This window comes from Labeo rohita, chromosome 21 (genome assembly GCF_022985175.1).
Source record: "Labeo rohita strain BAU-BD-2019 chromosome 21, IGBB_LRoh.1.0, whole genome shotgun sequence".
NCBI classification, from domain to species: Eukaryota; Metazoa; Chordata; class Actinopteri; order Cypriniformes; family Cyprinidae; genus Labeo; species Labeo rohita.
Genome location: NC_066889.1, coordinates 26431045 through 26455341, shown reverse-complemented (window position 1 = coordinate 26455341; position 24297 = coordinate 26431045). Strand labels below are relative to the sequence as shown.

At 30.3% G+C, this 24297-nt stretch overlaps 1 protein-coding gene across 2 annotated transcripts in view; it reads left to right on the top strand.

Annotated features, from left to right (window-relative positions):
• col5a1 (procollagen, type V, alpha 1) overlaps window positions 1–24297 on the top strand; it is a 108106-nt gene that overhangs the window by 57177 nt on the left and 26632 nt on the right. For both annotated transcript variants that reach the window (XM_051092445.1, XM_051092444.1), the window contains exons 11-41: window positions 1367–1429; window positions 2652–2726; window positions 4657–4749; window positions 4841–4897; window positions 4995–5048; window positions 5141–5194; window positions 5282–5335; window positions 5542–5595; window positions 6489–6542; window positions 6646–6690; window positions 8333–8386; window positions 8549–8593; window positions 8685–8738; window positions 8839–8883; window positions 10212–10265; window positions 10511–10555; window positions 10660–10713; window positions 12517–12561; window positions 12894–12947; window positions 15027–15134; window positions 15231–15284; window positions 15607–15660; window positions 18469–18513; window positions 18621–18674; window positions 19260–19304; window positions 19391–19444; window positions 19534–19587; window positions 19669–19722; window positions 23513–23620; window positions 23722–23811; window positions 24023–24076. In XM_051092445.1, the coding sequence (XP_050948402.1) occupies window positions 1367–1429; window positions 2652–2726; window positions 4657–4749; window positions 4841–4897; window positions 4995–5048; window positions 5141–5194; window positions 5282–5335; window positions 5542–5595; window positions 6489–6542; window positions 6646–6690; window positions 8333–8386; window positions 8549–8593; window positions 8685–8738; window positions 8839–8883; window positions 10212–10265; window positions 10511–10555; window positions 10660–10713; window positions 12517–12561; window positions 12894–12947; window positions 15027–15134; window positions 15231–15284; window positions 15607–15660; window positions 18469–18513; window positions 18621–18674; window positions 19260–19304; window positions 19391–19444; window positions 19534–19587; window positions 19669–19722; window positions 23513–23620; window positions 23722–23811; window positions 24023–24076 (1827 nt within the window). The remainder of the gene's footprint in view (window positions 1–1366; window positions 1430–2651; window positions 2727–4656; window positions 4750–4840; window positions 4898–4994; window positions 5049–5140; window positions 5195–5281; window positions 5336–5541; window positions 5596–6488; window positions 6543–6645; window positions 6691–8332; window positions 8387–8548; window positions 8594–8684; window positions 8739–8838; window positions 8884–10211; window positions 10266–10510; window positions 10556–10659; window positions 10714–12516; window positions 12562–12893; window positions 12948–15026; window positions 15135–15230; window positions 15285–15606; window positions 15661–18468; window positions 18514–18620; window positions 18675–19259; window positions 19305–19390; window positions 19445–19533; window positions 19588–19668; window positions 19723–23512; window positions 23621–23721; window positions 23812–24022; window positions 24077–24297) is intronic.

Below are 24297 nucleotides of genomic sequence, written 5' to 3'. Positions count from 1 at the left end.
TTTGGGAAACATACCCCAGTTTAGCTGAATCCTCTGAGTAAAGTGATTTGCTAAAACGAACCTTGCAAACCAAACAGTTGCACTGAATTGTCTCAGTCAACTAATTTGCTGAAATGAACCTTCCAAACCAACTAGTTGAGTTGAATCCTCTCAGTCAACTGATTTGCTAAAACAACCTTCCAAACCAACCAACTGAATCAAATCTTTTGATTCATCTGATTTGCTAAAATGAACCTTCCAAACCAATCAGTTGAATTGAATCATCTGAGTCAAATGATTCGCTAACATGAACGTTCCAAACAACCATTTGAACTGAATCCTCTCAGTCAACTAATTCGCTAAAATGAACCTTCCAAACTGACTAGTTGAGTTGAATGCTCTCAGTCAAATGATTCGCTAAAACAGCCTTCCAAACCAACCAATTGAATCAAATCTTTTGATTCAACTGATTTGCTAAAATGAACCTTCCAAACCAATTAGTTGAATTGAATCCTCTGAGTCGAATGATTCGCTAAAATGAACGTTCCAAACAACCAGTTGAACTGAATCCTCTCAGTCAGTCAACTGAAAAACGAACCTTCCAAACCAACTAGTTGAGTTGAATCCTCTCAGTCAACTAATTCACTAAAACGAATTCTCTCAGTCAATTGATTCACTAAAACAAAACCAAACAGCTGAATTTAATTCATTGAGTGAACCAATTCACTGAAAAGAACCTTCCAAACCAATCAGTGGTGCGTTTCCCAAAAGCATCGTTAGCTAACCATGCAACCATAGTTGCTTTTGGGAAATCTTTGAGTCAACTAATTCGCTAAAATGAACTATCCGAACCAATTACTTGAACTGAATTCTCTCAGTCAAATGATTTGCGAAAATGAACCTTCCAAACTAACTAGTTGATTTGAATCCTCTGAGTCAACTGATTCGCTAAAACAAACCTTCCAACCAACTGGTTCACTAAAATGAATTGTACTTCCCAAAGCACGACCTTGCTATACATTGCATCATAAAAAACAGTAATGCACATCCCTATTTGCTGGAAACCTGAGCTGAGTTACTAGGAAAGCTGATCTAATTTCTAGGCCCTGTGACTATTGCTGACAATGCTAAACAGCTGTATGTCTGTTTCGTTTCTTAATTTTCATTCTTGACCTACTTATTTATAAAGCAACTTTTCTCTCAGCTGGAGCATGGATGGAACTTATGGCTCTTTGGGGACTTGAACAACATGAGTTTGAGAAATAGAGCAATGGAATGAGTCCAGCAGTGATCTAGAGTCTTACCTCACCGGACCAACACCCATGTGTTCTTGCATGTTTGTGATGGCTTTATATGTGTTTCTCACAGTACCGTTGTGTTGTTTTAGGGTCTCCCAGGTCCTCCAGGTTCAACGGGACCCCCAGGTAGCGCTGGAGAGCCCGGTGAGAGGGTAAGTAACCATGACAACAAAAACAAGATGTTGAACATGTTCAACAGCACAAAATAGTGTTCTGCAAAATCTCAGGGTGAATGTCAAGAAAGTAAAAGAAAGGCCCGGTCATATATTTAATAAAAAAATAAAAAATAAATAACTAAATAATTCACATTATTAAATTACATTATATAAATTATAATAATAATAATGAAGTGTTCAGAGAATTGTATTTATTTATTTGAGAATTGTATTTATTTTTAAGTGTCTTTATGCAAAAACAAAAAATATTTGTATATGAAATAAAAATATTATTTATTTCATGTACTGCACATGCTTATTTTTGTTTTTGCAAAAAGAAACTTATATAAGACGTATTTTTTTGATATTGTGACTTTTTATGATAATGAATTTTACAAATTAAAATTTTAGATTGATAAAATTAATGATTGTGTTCAGAGAATTGTATTAATGAATTATTATTTCTTATTTATTTAATTATTTAATTAATTTTAACAATTAAAATAAATAAAATAAATTAATTGTAAAATGTATTTAAAAAATCAGTGCATCTTATGTAAGTGTATCTTTTTCAATTTTTAAAAATTAAAATGATTGTGAAAATGTTTCATTGTCATAAAAATAATGTCACAATGTCAAAAAATGTCTTTCTTTATTTTATATATATATATATATATATATATATATATTTTTTTTTTTTTGAAAAATGTAAAATTAAAAAATGTAATTTTAAATTAAAATGTTATATATTAAATATATTACATTAATATTTAATTTTAAATTAAAATGTTATATAAATATGTATACATTTTTAAATTAATTAGTATTTAAAATATTTTAAATGTATAAAAACAATTTCACAATGTGAAAAAAATCAATGTTATATAAGTTTCTTTATGCAAAAACTTAATTTTTTGTATATATTATGTATAAAAAAGTATGTATGTATATGAAATAAATATTATTTTGTTTATATATATATATATATATATATATATATATATGTATATATATTTATATTATTTTTTATATTATAAACAGCTTAGGTTTTTTTTTTTTTTTTGCTGGGTGAAATATGACTTGAACATATGATTTACTATACTCTATAAAATTTAATTTTAAGCCTGATTTGAGCCTGATTACACTGCCTGAAAGATGTCATATTAAAGAGCACAATGCTGTTTAATGCATTTCCCATGTTCCTTTGCTCTTTTGACAGGGTCCTCCTGGTCGCCCTGGTCTTCCTGGAGCTGACGGTCTTCCAGGACCTCCAGGGACTGTCCTGATGTTGCCTGTATGTAAATCTGAGCCCAATCACCAGATACACACTTACAAAACCACACCTTAAAATAACACATAAACAACTGATTCATACAGGTTTGCATGTCTTTTAGACTTTTAGTCTTTTTTAAAATTAAAGCCCAGTTTCACTGTACTGAGATCAGTTTTAGCCTGTAGACAAGAGATCTATCTCATAATGAATGTTAAGAGCCTTTAGTTCTTGCGCTGGCTTGTTGTAATTCCAGAGAATGGTTTAACAGTGATAATTATGTCAGAGAGATATCAGAAACATAATGCTCCCTTTGCTGCTGTGATTCCCCATTAATCATTCGCTGATTAATGCAGTGAGACATTTCACAAATTCCACATACTCTCTGCTTTTCCAAATTTCCTCTTTCCCAGCTGTTACTCCAATACATTTTTTTTATTCCGGAACGTGTATCGACTTCACAATGTCTTTCAGCTCTGGAATGCTTCCATGGCAAATCCAGATGTTCTGAACACCACATTAAAAATGATGTTGTCCGTGTTGTATATGTGTTTATAGTCAACATGTGATTGTAATTAAACCCACCCTAAACACTACCTCTCAACCCAACCCCCTCCCCCAAAAGAAAATAATGAAAATCAATACAGAGTCACGAAGCAAAGGTTCACTTTGGACTAGTGGACATACTGTTGGAAGTGTAGTGATTGAGTTCAGCCACCAGATGGCAGTGCTGATTAATTTGACTCATGCACAGAGACCAAGGCCAGAAACACGTAACTGCATACTACCATAGTAGTCATACTATTTCTGCCTTTTCTTTATATGGAAGAAATAGTAAGAGTAGTATGCTAGTCTGATTTGAGCTATAGGGTACATTTGGAATTACATACTACCACACTAATTTTATTTTATTTTATTTTATTTAGGCAATATTACTGTACACTGCAGCAGTTTTCAGTGTTCAGTGTTTTATTTTATTTTACACATAATTCCCTTTTACAAAAGATGAAATAATTTAGAACTAATTTATTTTAAATTCATTATTTAATTTTACTTTTATTTTATTTTAACATAATGAATATTTTAAAATTTAAGACTTTTAGAACTTTTAAAGTTATTTTATTTTATTAGAAAATATACTGAATGTTTTCAACTTGGTGAAACACTTTGATCTATTTTATATTATTTTATATTCAAAAACATATATTCATGTAATTTTATTTATTTATTTATTTATTTTGCAGTACTTACTGTAAACTGCTGCAGTGTTCAAAAGTTTTGTTTTTAATACATATAGTATTAAAAGATTAAACACTTTGGAACTATTTTATTTTTAAATGCATTTTTTATTTAACATAATTTTCTTTTGAACAGATGGAACACTTTAGAACAATTTTATTTTAAATGCATTATTTATTTTATTATTTTATAATTTTTTTGAACATAATAAATATTTTAAAATAAGTGGAACACTTTAGAATTATTTTAATTTATTTGACTATTTGGTTTTATTTCATTTAAACATAAAAATTAACATTTTCAACAAGGAGAACTACACTAGGTCTATTTTAATTTATTTTATTTGAACATATAAAGAACATTTTTCAGAGAATTTTATTTATTGGTTTTTTTATTTATTTTTAAATTGTATTTTATGCCAATTAGCTGTATTTTTTTTTTTTTTTTGCAATGGATGCGACTCATTGAGTGTGCATGTAGCATGCAACTTATTAACCAAAGTAAATAATGAAGTTAATGTTAAGATAAAATAAATGTATGTATTTATTTTACATTTTTATTTTCAAGTGCATTTAATTTAATTTAATTTAATTTAACTGAATTTAATTTTGAACATATATAGAACATTGTAAAACAGGTGGAATATTTTTCACTCTTGCTCTCATGTCTAACCTGTTTCTTTTAGTCTGAATGTTGATGGTTTCTGTCTCTGTAGTTCCGCATGAGCACAGGAGGGGACAGCGGACACAAAGGTCCTGCAGTTTCTGCCCAAGAGGCTCAGATGCAAGCCATCATGCAGCAGGCCAGGGTAAAAACACACACTTGCACTAATACACACTATATCTCACACACATATGCATCTCTATGCAAACTAATCGCTCTGTGTCATTACCATATAGCTGGCGATGAGGGGTCCAACCGGACCCATGGGTTTGACAGGCCGTCCTGGTCCTCTGGTATGTCTGTATATCTGTTTTCAGTCTGTCGAAAAGATGATATCTGTGATATTATGATGAGTCTGATATGGTTTCATGCTTGATTTGATTTCCCCAGGGTCCTCCTGGTGTGCCTGGACTGAAAGGAGAGTCTGGAGAATCAGGACCTCAGGTAGGCATCACAGATTACCCACAATCCTCAGCTACTTGACGGTACTTGAAGACATTTTAAATCGCAGTTCTGAGACTTGTGTGTGTTTTTAGGGTCCTCGTGGTCCACTGGGATCCCCAGGTCCTGCTGGAAAGCCTGGTAGAAGGGTAAGTTTGTTTTGTTGTTTTTATTATTGACCTGATTATTCTGTATCAATAGATTTATGAATAAGAGTAATGCTTTTTTTGGTTTAGGGTCGACCCGGCTCAGATGGAGCCAGAGGGATGCCTGGACAGACAGGACCAAAGGTAAAACTAATGAGATAAACGTTAGTTAAATATATTTTAGCATGACATACACTAATGAATTGCACACAATAAGGTGAATTAAAGTAAACAGGGTCAACTTTGTTTCATGTAGACAAATTACAGTAGGAAATAATTGTTTAAAAAAATATTTATAAAATGTTAATATCCTGTCATTCTGAACTGATTTCTGTTTGTGTGCGTCACAGGGTGACAGAGGATTCGATGGGCTCGCTGGTTTGCCTGGAGAAAAGGGTCACAGGGTAAACACTTTTATTTTATTTTATTTTATTTTATAGATTTTTAAATATAGATTTTTTAATATTTATTTAACATTGTAAAATAGGTGGAACAATTTTATTTTATTTTATTTTTAAATATATATTTTTTGAAATATTTATTTAACATTGTAAAATAGGTGGAACAATTGTATTTTATTTAATTTTATTTTTAAAAATATTTTTTTTTAAATATTTATTTAACATTGAAAAATAGGTGGAACATTTGTATTTTATTTTATTTTTAAATATATATATTTTAATATTTATTTAACATTGTAAAATAGGTGGAACAATTGAATTGAATTTTATTTTATTGAATTTTATTTTTAAACATATATTTTAAATATTTATTTAACATTGTAAAATTTTATTTTGTACATTTTATTTTATTTTATTTTATTTATTTTATTTTATGATGTATTCTGTGGATTCTTATCCAGTGTTATTTTAGTATAATTTAGATACTATTTTAGTTTTTTTTTAACCAGTTTTTGTTTGTTCATCTTATAGTTTTAGCAATTTTCTTAGTGTTTTTGTCATTTTTTTTTTAAAATATCTATTTTTTATTTTTATTTCAGTTTTAGTTAGTTTTTTTAGTACGTCAAAATAAACTAAAATAAAATGAGCAATGAGGCAAAAAGTTTTTGTTTTATATCAGTTAACAAAAATGGTTATGGTTTTAATTTTAGTTTCAGTTTCAGTTTCAGTTGTAGTTAACTATTATAACCCTGTTCTGATCGGCTAGTCTTAGGAAAATGATTTCAGTTGAGATCAAATGTAATGTCCAGTTGTTTATTTATTTGGCATTAATCTTGTAAAAAGAAGGGTGATTAATTTTATGAAACCTAATGAGTGTGTCTTTGTGATTATTGTAGGGTGAGACGGGTCCTCAGGGGCCACCTGGACCTCCAGGAGAGGATGGAGAAAGAGTAAGAGCTTCTTATTTTAATCCCTTCCTGTTTCCTTCATCATCAATGTTATTCTTCTGTATCTAAATGGATCATAATGATGACATCATTTCCTGTGTCCCAGGGTGACGATGGTGAGGTCGGACCCAGAGGTCTGCCCGGAGAACCGGTGAGTTTATATTTCCTCCAGCGTGCTCCCAGCATGCTCGCTCATCCTCATTATCTTCTGTTATCCTCCACTAGATCATAGTGTTACATAAAGAAACATTTCCTCTATTGTAGCGAAATTACAGATTCATGTCAGTCATTGTTTTTAAGTGTCTGCTGCATTTTGCTCATTATGGATGTGAAGTGAGAGAAACATTCAGAGACAAAAAGTGCAGTGGAGATGAAAGAGTTCAGTCAATTAACCAGTGGTTAATACAGCAGTTTAAAACTCAATCCAGCAGGGGGCGCTCCATGCTCACCATTTAGATTGAGAGTGATTTTATCCGCTCGCCTGTATACATAAACACAATCACTTATGTCCAATAAGATGCACATTAAAAACACTGAAAAAGTTCTATACCTCAGAAATAAATAGTACTGTATATGAGCATGTTTAAAATGAAGCACACGAGATGGAGAGTTGTATAAGTACTAATGAAAAATGTCATTGTATTTCAAATTGAGCATTTATTTTTAAAAAAAAGTTAAATATTTTATGTAATTTTTGCATTTATTATTTATTTTATTTTATTTGTGCATATATTTAACATTTAACATATTTAAAAAGGTGGAAAACTTTGTCTATTTTTTATTTTTAAATACATTATGTTAGCATGTTTAAAATGAAGCACATGAGATGAAGAGTTGTATCATGCATCAAGTACCATAGAAAAATGTTTTGTTCATGTTGAGATCACATGACCAAGCAAATACTTTTTTTGTTTTATTGTATTTTACTTTGAGCATTTATTGAATTTTTAAAAAATGTTTTATTTAATTTAAAAAAAAATGTATTGTATTATTTTATTTTTTTGTTTATATATTGATAACATTTCAAAATAAATGCAACACTTTGTAGCTATTTCAATTTTTTATATGCATTATTTGAAAATTTTACATTTTTTAAAAGGTAGAACACTTTATGCCTATTTTTAAATACATTATTTAATGTAAATAAAAATGAGATGAGAAGTCATATAAGTACCATAGAAAAATCAGTTTTGTTCATTTTGAGTTCACATAACTGGGCAAATACTATTTTGTTTCATTTTATTTTAATTTGAGCATTTATAATTTTTTTTTTAAATATGATATTTATTTAAAAAAAAGTTTATTTGAATAATGAAAATTCCAAAATAAATGGAACACTTTTCTTTTTTTAAATGCATTATTTGAACATTTCTGTAACACTTTTAAAAAGGCAAAACATATTATGTCTATTTTTTTAAATACATTATTTAATTGTGTTTTATTTCATATAAATAAGAAAAAAAATACTACTTTCGTACATTTTATTTTATTTTATTTTATTTTATGATGTATGATGTATTCTGTGGAATACATAATTCTCATCCAGTGTTATTTTTTTATAATTTAGGTACTATTTTAGTTTAAATAAGAAAAAAAATACTACTTTAGGCAAGTATTTTTTTAAATAAAGCATATGAGATGAGGAGTCATATACGTGGCATAGAAAAGCTGTTTTGTTTATGTTGGGATCACATGACCGGGTGATTGCTACCCACTTTATCTCAGTAACGCCTTTATTATCAGACACTTTCCACTGAACACAACTCTCTGTTTCTCTGTCTTCCCTTGTTCAGGGTCCTCGTGGTTTGTTGGGCCCCAAAGGTCCCCAGGGGCCTCCAGGACCTCCCGTGAGTACAAACTTCTTCTTTATCTCAATCAGTTAATCAATTTTCATCTGAATCAAGCCATTAACTTTCATGCTATTTATTCACTGATAAAAAATAGTGCTATTATTGATGTCTTAGGAATTAGAATTAAGTGTGTTAAATAATTGTGTTTTATCATTTTAGGGTGTGACTGGTATGGACGGACATCCTGGACCTAAAGGAAACATTGTAAGTCCGAGACACACAAACACACTTGTGCACATACAAACATGCTTATACACGTAGATGTTTACTTTATTATCCTGTTTTCACCCATCAGGGTCCTCAAGGTGAACCAGGACCTCCAGGACAACAAGGCAACCCCGGAGCTCAGGTATTTATCAAACCATGCTCATTTAGACAAGGTCTAACCCGTCCCTCATTAACCGGTTCATTACCCGGTTAATATCCTCTAATTCTGTCCTCTTCCACAGGGACTTCCAGGACCTCAGGGAGCCATCGGACCTCCAGGAGAGAAGGTGAGAGCACACGAATGGATGATCAATGGATGCTTCTCTGGTTAATGGATTAATGCCTTTATATAGAGAGTGTGTGTGTCTGTGTGCTTGTGTAGGTTTCTATTGATAATGTTTATGTTTTATGTTAAACATTCATTCTCAGTGATGAAGATTATAAAAATGCATTTTATAAGTACACTGCTATTCAAAAAGTTTAAAGTTATTATGAATTTTTTAAAGAAATCAAGGATGCATTAAATTGATCAAGATAGTAAAGATATTTACATACAATTGTGTTATGTTATAAAACATAAATAAATGCTGTTCTTTTCAACTTTCTACTAATTAAAGAATCCTGAAAAATCGTAATCAAATCAAATCAGCATATTAGAAAGATTTCTGAAGGATCATGTGACACCGAAGACTGGAGTAATGATGCTGAAAATTCAGATTTGATCACAGAAATAAATGACATTTTACAAGATATTCATATAGAACGCAGTTATTTTAAATTGTAATACTATTTCCAAATTTTACTGTTTTTACTGTATTTTTAATCAAATAAAAGCAGCCTTGGTAAGCAGAAGAGGCTTCATTCAAAAACAAAAAACAATTCATTTCTGAATTGAAATTATTATTGTTGTTGGGCTTAAAGGTTGCATGAAATTTAAAGAATAATAATTAGTTTGGTAAAATATTTTATTATTGTTTATTTAAAAAACAGTGAGGGAATTTTGGTTTTGTTACTATTATTAGTAGTAGTAGTATAATATTTAAAAAAAATATTTGACTGGCAAATTAAAGCCATTTTACTGTTATGTGAAAACATTATAAATGTTTTTATCACTTTTAATCACTTAAAAGCATTCCTGACTCCAATGTTTTAAATGGAAATAATAATGTATATAATAATAATAATAATAATAATAATAATAGTGTTGCTTGAACAGCAAATCAGCATATTAAAATGGTTTCTGAAGGACCATGTGACACTGAAGACTGGAGTAATGATGCTGAAAATTTAGCTTTGATCACAGGAATAAATTACATTTTACAATATATTCAAATAGAAAACAGTTATTTTTAATAGTAAAAATATTTCAATAGCCATTAAAGTAAAATATTGGTTGAACCCTGCTTGAGCACAAAGCTTACATATTTAAGAATTTAGCACATACTTTCAAAGCATATCTTCATCATTCTGGACATTGACATTAAGCCTTCTACACAATGGCCATTTTGACGTATTGATCGCTCTGCTGGATCATTTTCATGAATGTGTGTTGAAACAGGAAGTGTGTGCTGAGTGTTAATGGATTGAGTGCTTATGCTGGTTTTCCTCTCTTCAGGGTCCCACTGGAAAACCAGGCTTACCGGGAATGCCAGGAGCTGACGGACCTCCGGTCAGTCCGGGAAACACACATAAACACACGCTTCACATCTTATCATCTCAAGCTCCATTGTTTGTGTATCAGAGAGATTTAACTGCATTAATAATTACAGTCCAGTGATCTGCCTGGCAGTTCTTCACAGACACACATTGTTTGCATCCAATCTCAAAGCCCATTCTATCCATATTTCATGGTTTTATATCTAATTACAGCAGCATGACTTATCATTTCTCTTTATCTTTGTGTCACAAACACAGGGCCACCCAGGAAAAGAAGGACCATCCGGAGAGAAAGGAAACCTGGTACGTGTTTATCCTTCATTTCTGTCTTTACAGACAGTTCTCTTGTACAAATGTAGCTTCAGACCTGATCAATAACTTGATCGATATCCGATTGTGTTTTACAGGGACCTCCTGGTCCTCAGGGGCCGATCGGATATCCCGGGCCTCGCGGTGTGAAGGTAGGTGTTTTTAATTCTCGCTGGTCAAAGCTGCTTTCATGGATATTGCCGTTCTGTCGTAGTGAGATGAAAAATCACCCAACTCCTTTTGCCTCTAGCTTTTTCCTTATAGTGAAAGAAGGAGCACCCTGCTAATGTTCTTGATACTTTCCTGAGGCAGAATTATCTGTACTTTATAACCGTCTTCCAGAACTTCCAAAAATTACCTAGACAGCATTTTTAGACATTACTTCTAAAACTTCTAAAGCCAAAATGTAAGGCAGTGCAGATAATTCACTGATGTGACACTATTTACAGTTTAAATAGGATGAGGATAAAATTATCTATTATTATATTATATTATCGTTAAGACAGTCTGAGTAACTGATGTGACACTAAATGATAGTTATATGATGAAAAAGCATTGTTACCAAAAAACTGAACTGTACCAAATAAATAAATGAAACTGCAACTGTACCAATAAAAAAAAAGTCTCATTAAAAGCCCAAAATAAAAATTATATTATATTATATTATATTACATTATATTATATTATATTATAAATGAAACTGCAACTGTACCAATTAAAAAAAGTCTCATTAAAAGCCCAAAATAAAAATGATATTATATTATATTATATTATAAATGAAACTGCAACTGTGCCAATTAAAAAAAAGTCTCACTAAAAGCCCAAAGTAAAATTTGTTAATTATATTACATTATATTATATTATATTATATTATATTACATTGCATTATTAATTGTTAGAAGGCATGTTGAGTCACTGAAATAATATGAAGATGAATTTCTTAATTAAAGTAAAAAAATTATAATAAACCACTCAACTAAAGTATATATATATATATATATATATATATATATATATATATATATATATATTTTTTTTTTTTTTTTAATTTTTAATTTCTTTATTTTATTTTATATTAATAATATACATTTCTATATATTAAATAGATATAGTTTTTTATATTATCATATAAAAAAACTCAATTAAACGGTGAAATAAAAAATATTTTATATTATATTATATTATATTATATTATATTATATCTATAAATTAATAATTGTTAGAAAAGATTTTGAGTCACTGAAATAATATGAAGATGAATTTCTAAATTAAAGTGAAAAAAAAAACTATTGGAGGTTCAACTGTCCTCTGATCATATAAAAAACTCAATTAAAGGTTATTATTTTATTTTATTTCATTTTTTAAATTATTTTATTTTATTTATTATTTAATGATAGAGGACAGTCACTGAAATTATATAAAAATGCATTTAACTCAGTTAAAGTTAAAAGAAAAACAACTATTCGTGGTTGAACTGTCCTGTGAACATATAAAAAAGCCTATAGATATATTATATTTTATTATATTATATTATGTTGTATTATGTGTAGGGCTGTCAAATCGATTAATCATGATTAATCACACCAAAATAAAAGTTATATATGTATATGTATATATATATATATATATATATATATATATATCATACGTATTTCTATATTATGCATAAATGGCAGATAAATCAAAATAAGTGTTTAATATACATATAGCTATATTTCATACCAAAATGCATAGACTAAAAAAATGTGCAGTTCAATTAAAATGCACTATTGTAATCCACTGTGAGTCGCAATGCAGCTTTCTAAGGTTTGAGAGCTTTTATCACCTTCATGGTTTCTAGACATTGTTCGTGATACAGTGAGTCAATCACAGCGGTTCGGTTTCTCAGATGTTTGAAGTTTAGATGGACTCTGTTGATCTTTTTTCTTTTGCTCTCTCGCTTTTTCTCTCTGCAGGGTGCTGATGGAGTCCGCGGGCTGAAAGGAAACAAGGGTGAAAAGGTAATTTCAGAGCGTGTTCGAGTGACCGCGTACGTACGGATACGAGCCGCGAGCGCCGACGGCTAATGCACCGCTCTCGTGTCATTAATGTTTCATTTCTGCGTCTGAATATGGAAACCAGCATACTCCAAGATGCATTTTTGACCTTCTCGCTTTGGTCATTAAAAAGTTTTATCCTGCGAAAGTGCAGCGGGAAAATAAGATCAGGCCTCGGCAATAGCAGAAATAGCAGTTGCCATGGAGATCCGTCCCTTCGCATTTGTCAAAAAATGGGTATTATGTGCAAAAAGGAAGTTTGCAACGCTCAAAATCTTCATCTCTTTCCTTCTCAGGGAGAAGACGGATTTCCCGGATTTAAGGGAGATATGGGCGTCAAAGGCGACAGGGTAAGAGACTTATTCGTAGGTTGAAGAGGTTGTTTGTGTTTGGCTTTATCTCGGGAGAATTATGGGATTTGATTTCTCTTTTCACTCGGGTCGATCTTTAATTCTCAGAGCATCTCTGAGGAGGCACATAAATCACACCGGGTCTATATTTAGTGCTGCATCACTATTACTTTTGCTCATACTTGCTTTGGGATTTGAGCAAATGTAGACATACACAGAAAAAAGGACCCTAAGGACCATAACCTGGGAATTCGGCCACATAGAAATGTGCTCCAAACACCTTAGCGATCACATATCCCCAGACGACATGCTCCTGAGTCTATTTCACAGACAAGAAATTTTGTCATTTGGGACTCGGTTGAAGTGCATGTGTAATGTTCACCCAGCCTAATTGATCTGATTTTTTGCTGTTTTAAAGTCCGCTGACTCAGCCGCGGCGCTGGGTAAATGTCTGTAATGAGCAAACAGGCATTGCTCTGGGTTATTAGGGACTGATATGCAAACGCTTCTAGATTTAAGTGGGTGGACATTGTCCCAAATTACCATTTGCTCTAGTTAAATGCCATGCACACACTTCACTATTCCCAGCTGCTCAAGTGCCCATCTCTGCCTATTATATTTCTAAAGAGGCAAACGCATCACACACACACACTGAATGTTCACACAAACTTATTCATAATTAAATTCCAGCAGCTTTTATTCAAAGATGTCCACCCTAAATCAGCTGTACATACATGTGTGAAATATACATTTAAAGAAGTGACATACATTCTATACATTCTCAGTCTTTTTGACTCTAAGGCCATAACACTATTCGAAGGCACCATGTTTAAGTTACTTAAGTTAAGTAAAATAATTAAGTAAAAAAAAAAAAAAAAACTTAAACTGTAAAATTCTAGGAGGTGGATAAAATAAAAAAAATTAGCTGTTAATAAATTTCCTCCAGAAAATATTTATTTAATATTATAAAATATTAAAATATATAAATATTACTGTTTTTACAGCATTTTATCATATATATATTTATTTATATATTGGTTTCTATAATATATAATTATGAATTTAATTTTGTTAAATTTAAAAATTAAAAATTGGGTGAATTTTGTCATTTTAACATTCTAACATTTTAAATTTGAGTGTGAATTAAATTAAACATTTAAATTTTTGGTTGTTTTAGCTCATTTTAAAGTTTGGTTTGTCTTACTTTAAACATTTTAAGTAATCTTGACAACATCTTGGAAGTTTGCTATCAATAATTTAATTATTTGCACATTTTTGCTAGGGTGAATTAATTAAAAAAATATTTTACTTTTTTTGTTGTTGTTGTTGTTTTAGCAAATTTTAAAGCTTATTTTGTCTTATATTAAAACATCTTGAAGCCTCCTTGGAAGTTTACTTCAAATAATTTAGTAACATTAACATAAATATCATAATTTTTTCTTTTAAAGCAGTTTTTTTTTACTTTGACTTTGCTGTCAATAATTTATTTATTTAAAATAATTTATTGTAAAAAAAATCCAAGTTTTTGAAGGATGAATTAATTAAAAAATATTTTACATTTAGCAAATTTTAAAGCTTTTGTCTTATATTAACTTTAAATAATTTTTTTAACATTTCAGATATTATTCCAGAAATTTGGGTGTGAATAAATAAATAAATAAATAAAAATATATATATATATATATATATATATATATATTTTATTATTATTATTATTATTTTTATTTTTTTTAAGGCTAATTTTAAAGCTTGTTTCATCTTATTTTAAAACATTTTGAGCCATCTTTCAAGCCCCCATGGAAACTTTCTAAGGAATTTAAAGTGACTTATTTGAACTTTTTTAAAATGCATTTTTCCTCGGAAGACACTTTATGCATCCATTAAACTATGTTAATGTAGCCAAGGTTAATGTAAATGCACATTTAAATGAATGCAAATGAGCTGTGATATGATTGGCTGGCATACAGCTGTGATTTACTGCCATTCATTGGGACAGGTCTATAAAAAATACACAAATCTTTCATTTCTGAGGGAAATTTAGAAATCCACAAGGTCTCATACAAATCCTAATGTATTCAGGGAGAACTTGGTGCTGCTGGACCCAGAGGTGAAGACGGACCTGAGGGACCCAAAGGAAGAGCCGGTTTGCCTGGAGATGCTGGACCCCTCGGTCCGACCGGAGAGAAGGTGAGTGCATGTCTTATACAGTATATGCATCGTGAAGTTTGTCAATGTTTTGTCACGACTGATTAGTTATGTTCCTTCTGTGTACTTTGGTTTTAGGGTAAGCTCGGTGTACCCGGATTGCCAGGTTATCCAGGAAGACAAGGCCCCAAGGTAAATAAACCCGATCTGCCCGTGATTACCCAGCATTCAGAGCGGCCGTGTTCGAGTGTGTGCATGTATTGATAGAAGGACAAGGTTGTGTGTGTGTGCGCATGCATTAGAGCGGTATTGGAAGGCAGACATGTTTGAACTTCTTGATCAAAGCTAAGTGGATTTACCCATAATGCCATCTGGTGTCAGCTTTCCGTTTGACCGTGACCCAGCATGCACTGCTGCAACAGCACTTTTCTTCTCTTCTCCTCCTTTTATCCCCCTCTCTCTCCTCGCTTTGATGGACCTGTGAATTAATCTCACTCTCTCTTTTCCTCTTCAGGGTTCTCAAGGATTCCAGGGATTCCAAGGAGCCAGTGGAGAGAAAGGCACAAGGGTGTGTAAAAAAAAAAAAAAAAAGAGAACTATGTGGTTTCCCTCTTTCTCTCACACACCTTTTTATTACATATTCTTATTACATATATTTATTTTTTGGAGTGAAAAGAGATACTCCCATTGGTTTTCTCTCGAGTTTGTGAATAACATAATGCAAAGATGTAATAACTTAGAATACGACAGTAATATGTCATATAAACCATTTCAATATATTATATTTGATTAATCTTATAAAGTGAGCAAGAAAATCACCTTACCTCAGTTCCAGTTAGATTTTTAATCTCTGTCATGTGATATCAAGTTACACAATACAATGCCATTCAGAATTCATAAGCACTGTTACAGGACTATTTGACAGAACATAATTATAAATATTCGATGGAAAACTATAAATGAACTAACTACTGAAAATATAAAAATAAATAAAAACTAAAACTAAAACTGAAAAAAAAAAAAAAAAATATATATATATATATATATATATATATATAATAAATAAATAATAAATATAAAAAAATAGAAATGACAAAAGAACATGAAATTACTAAATATAAAAATAAATAGAAACTAAAACTAAAATAGAAATAAATGTAACCTAAATCATAATATTAAAAATAAATAATAGTAATAATAATAAATAACAGAAACACACAAAATTACTAAACATTAAAATGAAAATAAAAACGGGAAATATATAATAAAAAAAGGACTTCACCTAAATTGTAATCTTAAAAACAACCCTGGAAATATAAAAATAAACAAAAACTAAAACTGAAATAAAAATAAAAATAAATTTAACCTAAAGTGTAATGTAATAATAATGGCAAAATTACTAAACATTAAAAAAATAATAATAATAAAACTAGAAATCTAAAAATAAATAAAAATTGACTTAACCTAAATTGTAATCTTTAAAAAATAATAATAATAATAATAATAATAATAAAAATGACAAAAGCACATACTATTAAACATTACAATTTAAATGAAAACTGGAAATTTAAAAATAAACAAAAACTAAAGCTGAAAAAAAGGAACTTAACCTAGATCGTTATATTAAACAAAGCAAAAATGACAAAAGCGCATAAAATTACTAAGCATTAAAACTAAAATGAAAGCTGAAAATATAAAAATAAACACAAACTGAAATAAAAATGAACTTAAAAAATAATAATAATAAAAATGACAAAAGCACATAAAATTACTAAGCATTAAAACTAAATTGAAAACTGAAAATATAAAAATAAACACAAACTGAAATAAAAATGAACTTTAAAAAATAATAATAATAAAAATGACAAAAGCACATAAAATTAGTAAACATTAAAATTCAAATGAAAACTGGAAATATAAAAATACACAAGAACTAAAAAAATTAAAATCATAATAATATAAAAATAAAAGTTCATTTGAAATATTAATTCATTTAAAAAGTATATAAAAATATATAATACTAAAATAACACTGCCCAAAAATTAAAATCATGTCATATCATATATTATGTAGAATAAATCAAAATGGCAAAAAAACAACAAAGAATATAACTGATTGTTAACTTGTGCACTTTATGTTAGATGCAAATCTCAGGGTTTTTATCTCTAACAGTCTCTGAGCTGTAGCGTTTTTGCTATCAGAGTCCTTATGGCCAAGGAAAGCTGGGAAAGGCCCTGAGTAAACTCCCAGCTCTCCATACGGATGCTTTATTGGCTGTACATCATCACATTTAAGCTGAGAGCAGCAGCCGGCTGCCATTAGGAAGACAATGCAGTCTTCCATAAACACATTATAATCCAAAAACCTCTTATTCTCTCAAGCCATTAAACACACACACACGCACACATTTAGACTGCATTCATTTGTGGATGCAAAACTTTCTTTGTTCCGCTATAACTATCTGCGTGAAGTATTCATGAGATGGAGAGCGCTAATATAATCTACAGATAATCAAATTAATCACAATGTTCTACTAGGCTGAAAGAAATATTGCTGATGGTTTTGTTGAAATTACACAAATACTGGCCATTATTTTTAATGAATGAATTCGCTGAAAAGAGCGTTTGAACTGAAAGTAAAGCATGAGGATTTAAAAGCGTACATTTATTTAGTTATCTCTACTTCTTCTAAATTTTAATAATAAATGTTAGCATTGAAATAAAGATCATTTTTAATAATTAATAATTTAGTAAATTATTTTTTATTGAATAATTGTTCATACAATGCAATTTAACTATTATATATATTATTATATTTATAATAAATATATAATATTTATATCTTTATTTTAATACTTTATTTTAAGACTTTTTTAATGTAACAAATACCTTTTAAAAATAAATAATATTAAATTAAACAATATTCACACAATGCACAGTTTAATTATTATATATTATTGTTAATTTAAAAATATTTATATATTTATTTTAATGTCCTTTTGAAATCAGTAATACTTTATGAATAATTATAGTCTAATAACATATTATTAAAATGTATTATATATAAGTATCTTTTAAAAAAATGAATGCTAAGAATAAAATGAAAATTGAAAATATAAAAATAAAAAAATAAAAATGAAGTAAAAAATTAATTTAACCTAAATCGTAATATTAAAAAAACTAATAAAATTGACAAAAACACATAAAATTATTAAGAATTAAAAATAAAACTGAAAATATAAAAATAAACAAAAACTAAAACGGAATAAAAATGTAATATAATCGTAAATAAATAAAATAAAAAATATATATATAATATAAAATGTTCTGTTCTTTATTTGTCCATTAATTCATATATTATGCTCTCTCACAAACAGGGGACAGCAGGGAAACCAGGACCCCGAGGACAGAGAGGACCCACGGTACGGCAACAATTTTAGGACAAAAATAAACAATATATGCACTTTTATTCTGTTTCGGTCTGATTTCATACACTGCTTTCTCATAATTCTTGTGATTGTTTCTGTAGGGACCCCGTGGTGAACGAGGGCCGAGGGGACCAACTGGTAAAGCAGGGCCAAAGGTGAGGCTGTCTTTTTTCACCACTATTTTGTATTTTTAATACTATATTATTAAATAAGATGACGACAAATTAAGGCAAAGCCCCTTTTCAGGGATCTTCTGCCTTAGTAAATAAACAATATAACCTCCATATGTAAGAACACAAAGAAAATCGATTCAAGCATGCATAAAACAAGCGTCTGGCACATAAAAATTCAATTAGGAAAAGCACACCACACCCTGGCTGACTAAAGGAAAACATCTCAGGCTTCAGGATATTTTAAACCTCTTTCATCATTTGCGGTGCTGTGAAAGTTAAACGTGTTGACAGGAGCAAATGGTGCTGCTATTACATTTCAAAACGCAAGGTTTGTCTCCACGGCTCAGCTGGAGCGAATTCAAATGCAACAGGGATTTTAGCGATCTACATTTCCTCCATCAGTCAAACAAATCTGTAATGGCACTCATTACCTCGGGCAACAGCCATAAGTTTTACGTTATTAATAATTAATCACATTTGCATGGACGTTTATACAAACATTCTGAAATATTAAAACGTTCTGTTTAATTTTACTTTCTCATTTGCTTCCCCTCCCCTTCTTCACAGGGCAACTCAGGAAGTGATGGCCCACCAGGACCACCCGGTGAACGGGTACGGTATAAATAGTAATCGAATCCTTCCAAAGTATCAGTTATTGCTTTGACACTCTTAACACTCATTTCTGTTGTGCCTTACAGGGTCCGTTAGGAGCAGCTGGACCTACTGGATTCCCTGGGCCTAAGGGTCCACCAGTAAGTGATGTTAACACTGTAGAAGTACCTATAGAATTCCCTCTTTAATCCGATCATCCATTCTGATTCCCTTTCTCTCTCATTTTTAGGGACCTCCTGGAAAGGACGGGCTGCCCGGACACCCTGGCCAGAGAGGAGAGACTGTGAGTGGCGTCTGATATGACCGCACACGTTTACTTTCACACACTTATGGCAATAAACTCACTTGTGTTTACTTCTCGCAGGGTTTCCAAGGAAAAACTGGACCTCCAGGACCCCCAGGTGTAGTCGGACCTCAGGTAAGTGGAACACGGAATGCTGAAGTCATTATTGTAACGAGTTCAAATTTTCAAAATGATTCTAGAATTACAGAATTGTGTTAGAATAAGATTCCAAAAAAATGGGTTAGTAAAAAAAAAAAAAAAAAAAAAAAAAAAAAGAGAGAGAGTGAATCTCACAAGGTTATTTTTACAATGGAGTGGAACATAAAATGCATAGCTGGCATGAAAATAAACCAATGCAATAAAAAACCAAAAAAAACTCAAAAATCTCTGAAAATAATATTTCTTATTTTTTAGTATGATTTTGGAGTGAAAAATGACCCGGATATTGTTGTTATTGTAAACTAAAACTATTAAAAATCATTGTTGAAAATTAAAACAGAGTAAAAAAAAAATAAAAAATTAGAAAATAATATTTCTTCTTCTTCTTCTTCTTCTTCTTCTTCTTCTTCTTTTTTTTGTAATTTTTCGGAAAATAAAATAAAGTAAAAAAAATAATCATATTACAAAATAACATTTAATTATGAGTTTTTAGTATGATTTTGATGACTAATGACTTAGTAAGTAAGTAAATAAAAATAAATAAATAAATAAATAAATAAATAATATTTCTTGAAATTTCAATTTAATATTTAAAATAATATTTCTGTGAAATATGACCCAGATATTGTTGTTATTGTTAACTTAATTAAAAATCATTTCTGGGAATTAAAATAAAGTAAATAAAATAAAATAAATGCATGAATGAATGAATAATATTACAAAATAATATTTTTTGATATATGGTATGATTTTGGGGTGAAATATGAAAACTATTAAAAATAATTTTGGGGAATTCAAATAAAGTAAAAAATAAAAAATAAAGATAAATAATAATATTAGAAAATACTATTTCTTTTTTTTTTTTTTTTTTTTTTTACTATGGTTTTGGGTGAAATATGACCCAGATTGTTGTTATTGTTGAAAATGGAGGTTTAAAATGTGGAATCTTAATTGTCCTAATGCTGGCTTCATTTTTATGTAAATTTTCTTTATTAATGTATTTATAAAAAAAAAAGTACAAAAAAATACACACACAACACTTTAATTAAATTTAGAAATGTTGTCTTGAAATTAAATAACTGAAATAAATATTTAACCTGAATTATTCAAATGACTTAAACTGATATAAAAATTACAAATAAAAATGACACAATAAATGCACATAAGTAAATGACAAAATTACTAAAACTTAAAATTAATAAACTGTCAAAGACTTGTGACCTTTTGACCTGGATCAGCAAGAAACCACCTAGCAACCGCCCAGAGCTCCCTAACAACCACAAAGCAATACTCTGGTAACCACTACACAACAAGCTAGCGAAGTGACAGGGAGTTTTGAAGGAGCAGGAACCCCTCAGGAAAAGTGAAATCTGCTTTCCAGTGCTATGCTAATTTTAGCTGTTTTCAAGCATTTTTAAGCTGCTTCTACACTCTCATTGTATCTTTAATGCTCTGGAGGCATTAGACGCACTCCACTCTAGACTGCATCTACCATCCGCAGAAGAATAAAACATTATAAAGCATTTCGCTTAGAAAACAGCACGTCCCACACACCCATCTGTTTTTCCAGCATGGGTAGCACAGGCAGAGGCCAGAGACACGTGCTACATATTCATGAGGCTGTCATCGGCCATCACTCGCTCATTAGATTATCTTAAAGGTGTCCTAAGGGTTGTCACCGGGGAATCGTAATGGCTCCATTAGGTTACATATGGGCCGTTTGTTGGCCTGTCTGTGCTTTGTCTCCTGACATGCTTTTGTTTACGCGGTTAGATGTTGGCGCTGACTGGGTAATGAATTATTCATGAGCAATCATGATATTCTACTTTTTATGCAAATGTTGAGGTGGGCACAGGTTTCGACAGTGGCACACACACATATGGATGCTCAAGTACGCACGCTCTGCCATGCAAATGGATGCATATAATCTTATTTTCGTTCGTTCGTTCTTCATGTTGCATCGTTTGCATATCCACTGATCTCTTTCAAACACCTGTAGCATCTTTATTAATGTATGTTTTACAGACTTTTTGATTGCTTGCCTTGATTATACTGTACAAACACACTTTTGAGCCATGAAAGAACTAGGAGTTCATTGTGTTCCAGATGCATCGGGTAAAACTTGACCTTTAAATGTGACTTGCTTATAACGATTCATTTGTTTTGTTTTAGATTTAAAATGTTAGCATTTGAATTAATCATATTTTGTTGACATAGCACTATACAGAAGTTAATCATGTGCAAACTCTGCAGATTGCTTTGCTGAGGTGAATTAAATCATTTTGAATCAAATTTGAATTGATTCGCCAACAAATCATCCATTGAATTGATTCAGTGTCAAAACTAAGATTCATCTACTCCACTTCAATAAAAATATACATTTTTATGTTAAATATAACATTTAAATATTAAGTACTATATTAAATATTACTGTTAATTTATTATTTACTATTAAATTTAAAAAATATATTATAAATACAGTATAAAGTCAAATAATAAGCAGTTTGACTAGTGTATAAGTGTAAATTGTATAATTGTATGCAATCTTGACACCAGCATTTTTGATTTTCAGATTTTACAGATATCTTATAACATGTAAGATATATAATATATATTCATATTTATTTCTGCATTAAAAATCATAGCTCATTTTTCTTTTAGATTTAAAATGTTATAATATAAATTCATTTTATTTTGTTACAGTAGCAATATGCATAAATAAATCATGCAAACTCTGCAAATAGCGTTGCATTTTGCAAATCAAATTTGAATTGAATTGATTCACTGATGAATCATTTGTTGAACTGATTCAATATTAACCCAAAGATTGATCTACCCCACTTCAATATAAATATATAAATATACATTTTTATATTAAATATAGTATTCAAATATTATGTACTATATTAAATATTACCATTGATTACTATATTATTATTTACAGTTAAAATAAAATGTGGAAAATTCATAATAAATAAAGCCAAATAAAATGTAGTTGTATCTAAATGTTGGACTAGTGTATTGTGATAAAAAATAAATGATTATAAGTATATCTTACATTTTCTCACTCTTTTTATGCAGCCTTGACACCAGCATTTTTTCTTTTCAATTTAATTTTAATTTTTTTAGATTTGACAGGCATCTTATATAATATATACGATATATAATATATAATCCTATTTGTTTCTGCATTAAAAATCATTATTCATTTAGATTTAAAATTAAAATAACATTTGGAAAATTCATAATAAAGTAAAATGTCAAATAAGTGGTTGTGTACAAATGTTTGACTAGTGTATAATTATTTATTTAGTTTTATTATAATGATTATGCAGTTTTATTTCACATTTTCTGTCTCTTTTTATTCAGTCTTGACACCAGCATTTTGTAATTTTCAGATTTTACAGATATCTTATATAATATTTAAGATATATAATATATGATCATATTTATTTCTGCATTAAACTCATTATATATTTAGATATAAAATATATCTATATATATATATATATAATTATATTTAATTATATATAATTAAATGAATCATATTTTGTTAAAGTAGCAATATGCATAAATAAATCATGTAAAAACTCTTTTGGTAAATTAAGTCATTAATTTACTCTTTAAGGTGCATTAAGTCATTCTGAATTTGCAAAACTCTTCTGAATTGATTCACTAGGAATCGTCAGTTGAATTGATTCACTGTCAACCCAAAGATTCAGCTACCCCACTATCTTACCCATAATCCATCTCTCTTTCTGTTCAGGGACCAACAGGTGAAACAGGACCGATGGGAGAGCGAGGCCACCCTGGACCCCCAGGACCACCCGGTGAACAGGGTCTACCTGGACCTGCTGGAAAAGAGGGAGCCAAGGTGCGAACAAATTCAGGCCATACTCACTTCAACATTTACACACAACAAATGCACATATACACACGTCCACAACTGGTTAACATCATATCTGGTCTTTATAGGGAGATCCAGGTCCTGCAGGACCCACAGGTAAAGACGGACCTCCAGGACTCCGAGGGTTCCCGGGCGAGAGAGGCTTACCAGGACCTGTGGTGAGTATCACGAACCAAATCCCTAACCATCATTATCAAAATTTGTGTTCCTCATCCAAACTCTGCACAGGCGAGCATCTCGCATTTCATGTTTGGAGCTTCTAGTTTGTTGCTCAGTATAAATAGTACATCCTTGTGTCACCTCTACCCATCAAACATGTTGTGGATGTGTTCGTGTATGTTCAGCAGTTTTATATGTGTGTGTCTGCAGGGATCAGCAGGTTTGAAAGGAAATGAAGGACCTCCAGGGCCACCTGGACCCGCTGTAAGTAGACATGCTCTCTCTTTTTTGTCTACCTCTTCTCCAGCTGCTTTGTTTTTTGCTTGTTTACCTTGTTTTCTCTTTCTCCTTTATCTTTTTGCTCCACACACTGGGTTTTCAGTGAGTACGGTGATTCAGTTCGTATGATATTGATTTACGGTCAAACGAGTCAAACATTGAGACTTTGTTGATTGAATTTATGTTGCTTTTTAATGCATGTGCTA